Raw genomic sequence first — 4,640 nt, forward strand, 5'->3', positions numbered from 1 at the left:
TTCTTTGGTATTTCTTAAATGTATCATAGGGAAAAAAAATTACACACTTTTATATGGTTATATATATGAAATCAATTGTGAAAATATAAATATGAATTATAATAACATTTGCTTAAATTGTAGCTAAACTTTCAACAGGCATCAGGTGACGACTTCCTCCTAGTGTTCCCTGGTTAATATTGACTCGTTTTAACACAACTAACATGAGGCGTAAATTACAGTACATATTAAGTAACAATTACACACAAAATGGGTTATGATATGGTAAGTACAGGTGTTTGTGTTGATGTGGTAAGGAGTGCATTAGAGGCTGAGGCTCCAGCTAAGGTGTTGCAAGTGAATTAGCATTAAGAGCACTCGGCCCTGAAGAGAAACACGACTCACTACCATCTCATCCTCGGCACGATTTGATATTGCTTACCACAGCGATCATCCTCTCGACTTCCTGCCCCCTGCCCCTTTCCCCTCCTCCTGACCTCCTCTTGCCCTCCCCGCACCTTTCATACTGACCCGTCCTGACCCTCCACCCGTAAACCCTGACCTCTTATGCCCTATAACACACCGTCAGTCCTCGGCGTGATCCTTCAGGGCATCACATCTGCAGTAACTTGTGTTTACCGCCTTCAAAGTAGCTACCTGGCCTCTCACCTGCCCTGATTATGACATATCGAGGTCAACATTCAACAACAGGTCGACAATCAGCATCAGGTCAGGTCAACACTCAGACACAGGTCAACACTCAGACACAGGTCAACATTCAGATACAGGTCAACACTCAGACACAGGTCAACACTCAGACTCAGGTCAACACTCAGACTCAGGTCAACACTCAGACTCAGGTCAATACTCAGACTCAGGTCAACACTCAGACACAGGTCAACACTCAGACTCAGGTCAACACTCAGACACAGGTCAACACTCAGACACAGGTCAACACTCAGACACAGGTCAACACTCTCTCATGGTACTCTCAAAGAATTCGACGAATGGTGACCAACGTGACAAGTCTAATTTCACTCTGACTGATTCACCAGGTGAGTGGGAGCAGGCGGGTGATCGTCTGCTGCACCACGAGTCACGGTCACATCACTAGTTGAGTGGCACGGGTTAATTTAGAGTCTACTGGTGACTGTCTACTGCATTACCAGTTACAACCAAATCACAACAAATTCGTCAGTTCAGTGGCATAATGTGTGTGTGTGTGTGTGTGTGTGTGTGTGTGTGTGTGTGTGTGTGTGTGAAAGGTAGTAAACTCATATTTTATTTATATACAATTAACACGCTAGACTGGGTTAGGTTAGGCTAGGTCGGGTCGAATCGGGTTGGAATGGGTCCGGGTGGGTTGGGTCGATGGGTCTGGTCGGGTCGGGTCGGGTCGGGTCCTGTCGGGTCGGGACGAATTGGCTTAGGTCTGGTCGGGTCGGGTTCTGAAAGTTTTCTTTGGTCATGAAAAAACTGAAAGAACCGAAAGTAAAGATTTTTCAACACGTCCAAATATGAAAATATAACTAAACCTCAAACTTTTCCTGTTATTTTTTTCCCCACATTCTCTACATCAGCAGCCACCATCACTTCATTACCTGAGTCGTCTCCGAGTTTATACCTGTACCTGGTGAGTGGTGATTGACTACCTTCGGCCTGCTACATCACCAGTCACGGTCACATCACCAGGAATTCACCAAAAATCCCGTCGAGCTTTCACTCCCGACGGCGTGAGTGTGACAATGGCCTGGAGAAGAGAATGGAACTCCTCTGTGTGTGTGTGTGTTTTTTTTTCCGAGAGAGAAATACTGAACGTGTGGGAACTCATAAGAACAAGGCAGTGAGTGGCGCGGGAAGAGACCGGACGATACTCCCAGATGGGCTGATTTCGCCTCCCCCACACACACAAACACCCGCACACACACACAAACACTCCCACACACACAAACACCCCCCTCCCCCCCACACACACACACCTTCCCCCCCACACACCTCATAACCCCGTCCTGTCTGTCAACAAACGTGACTTACTTAACACTCACCCATGTTTTTTATAAGGCCAGCCGTGGCGTATACACTAAAGGCAATTTATTAGTGAGTTTGAGACAGCACGCTAGTTTAGAGAAGGTCCAGGGTTCAGGGACAGGGGTGAAAAACAAGTTAGGATCCGCGACGCCAACACACACAGATCCTGGAGTATATATTCGTCTAAGAGGTGGGCGGGGGGAAGTGTTTAGCAGATACCCTTTCATTCCGTATCATCTATTTCACTCTATTTTTTCCGTCTATCTCTTTTATCATTGTTCTTTCTTTATATAATATTATTATTCATTTATATTATTTATCTAAATCCTTATCTGTTTACGGTAAAAAAAGTATTTATTTTCTTAGCTATTTATTATTTGTCTATATTCATTCTGATTCACCTGAAGAATCTCCACCACAGCTTATTACAACTAAAGATTCATCACCCAAACGCAAACCTAACCTAACCTAACCTAGCCTAACCCAACCTCACCTCATCCATTCTTATATTAATGTTGCTACTGGAACTGTTTAATGGGCTGCAGGCAAGACTGGTGGATGACAGTGACTGGTGGAGTAGCCATCACATGACTGTGGTGGAGTAGTTCCGCACGTGACATAAAAACATAATAATGGAGGAAACTGCAGCGGGCCTATTGGCCCATACTGGGCAGTTCCGTTTACACCCAACCCCTATTGCTCATATATCCATCCAACCTATGTTTGAAGCTATCCAGTGTGTTCGAGTTAATCCGTCTCTATACTGAAGGTTCCTAATGCCGGGGATTAGTCTTGTCATCCTCCTTTGTATGCTTTCTAGGGATTTTATACCCATTCTGTAGTACGGTGACCAAAAGTGAACTGCATAATCCAAGTGAGGTCTCACAAGCGCAAGATACAGTTTTAGGATGACCTCGCTAGTCTTGTAACTAACACTCCTTTGTATGAACCCAAATAATTTGTTCGCCTTGTTTCGACCAAATACACATTGTTGTCTTGGTTTAAGATTCCTACTTATCATTACCCCTAAATCTTTCTCACAGTCGGATTTCTCTACATCAACGTTGCTCCTCTGATATCTGGTTTCTCTGTTTACATTTGTCCACATTAAATTTCTTCTGTCATTTTTCAGACCAAGCAAAAAATTTGCTTAGATCTTCCTGTAGTTTGTGGAGTCGTTAGATTTAATTACACGCCCTATTTTAGTGACCGGTGGAGTAGCAAGCACGTGACAAGAGGCAGTAAGGCTATGATGTAAAGGTCAGCTTCTCAGGGGTTCATATGTAAGGATCACCTAAAGATTAAACTCCCACTTATTTCACCTAATGATTAAATACCCTAACGCTACCTAGGGGTTAGGTTAGGTTAGGTTAGGCGAGGTTAGGTTAGGTCAGGTTAAGTTAGGTTAAGAGAGGTTAGGCTAGATTAGGTTTTGTGGTTAATCTTAAGGTGAAATAAGGTTGAGTGTGTAATCTGCAAGTAACTCTATGTATGTTCTGGACTTACAGCACGTCGTTGTACCACTAGAGAAGAGGGAGACATTATGAGCAGACGTGACTGTAGCAGGTAACGGGCCACACCTCCACTCAGCGTGCTCCAGGTGTCCTTCTTTACATATATTTCTGTCACAAGTTAGACTATGTTGAGGCCTGGACACACACTTACTGAGGTTGTGTTATATTTATGTGTTTTATGAACTTTATTTATACAGTATAGTGTACTTATTGTGTGTACTGTACCTACACACACACACACACACACACACACACACCACAACACACTTTCAACACACAAATACAACCCAACACAAAAAATAGCTCAGTGGCATTATCAGTATTTCACTTCACAACACAAGCATTAAGTCATCCTACTTAATGTATAACATAAGTCGGCGTCATTCTACTTACTTAAGAGTGAGGCAGGTGATGGCTGAGTAAGGTAATGACGGTAATTAATCGGGAGGTATTTAAGTAAGCTCATGACTTCATCTGTGTGTTTAAAAGACAAGCTGGCAACCACAACACATCCTCTGTAAATTAATCACACTGTGTTGTAGTAATTATGAACATAGTGAAAGTCGGTACACAAGGAGGCAGGCTAGTTAGCACTGCACTTGATCTCCCTCACTTCCCCAACTGTGAAGGGACAGTGTGGATACAACACACTGTATACTAAGCCTTCGGTGCACAAGGAGGCAGCAGGGCCGGTACTGCCCTCGACCGCCTCACCTCCCCAAGTTGTTCCTTTTCCTGTACCCTGTGTCCTGCTGCTCCTGTTTCCAGTTGCACCTGTGTACTGCTGCACCTGTGTCCTGCTGAACCTGTGTCCTGTGTCCTGCTGCACCTGTGTCCTTCTGCCCCTGTGCCCTGTGTCCTGCTACACCTGCGCCCTGTGTCCTGCTTCCTCTGTGACCTTTGTCCTGTGTCTAGTTTTGGGCAGATGTTTACACGATAACACACACACACACATCACTCCAGTTGGTCATTCGTTCATCTTCTGTTTAGTTCAGCCTATTCAAAGCTCTGAAACCTCACTAGTATTTTCATTGTTTTTGTTTTTTCATCTCTCCAGAGCTCCGTTGTAACTATACCGCCTCCCCGTGGCCCATAACGCGTTTACAAGACCATCCATCA

The 4,640-nt window shown here is 44.4% G+C and overlaps 1 protein-coding gene across 1 annotated transcript; it reads left to right on the forward strand.

Moving 5' to 3' along the window:
- The first annotated feature begins 659 nt into the window (after window positions 1-659).
- On the forward strand, window positions 660-1,022 carry LOC121868680. Its single transcript, XM_042369516.1, has one exon. It carries the CDS (start codon window positions 660-662, stop codon window positions 1,020-1,022), a length of 363 nt encoding a protein of 120 aa, XP_042225450.1.
- The last annotated feature ends 3,618 nt before the right edge of the window (window positions 1,023-4,640 follow it).

Source organism: Homarus americanus, unplaced genomic scaffold (genome assembly GCF_018991925.1).
Source record: "Homarus americanus isolate GMGI-L3 unplaced genomic scaffold, GMGI_Hamer_2.0 scaffold30535, whole genome shotgun sequence".
NCBI lineage: Eukaryota > Metazoa > Arthropoda > Malacostraca > Decapoda > Nephropidae > Homarus > Homarus americanus.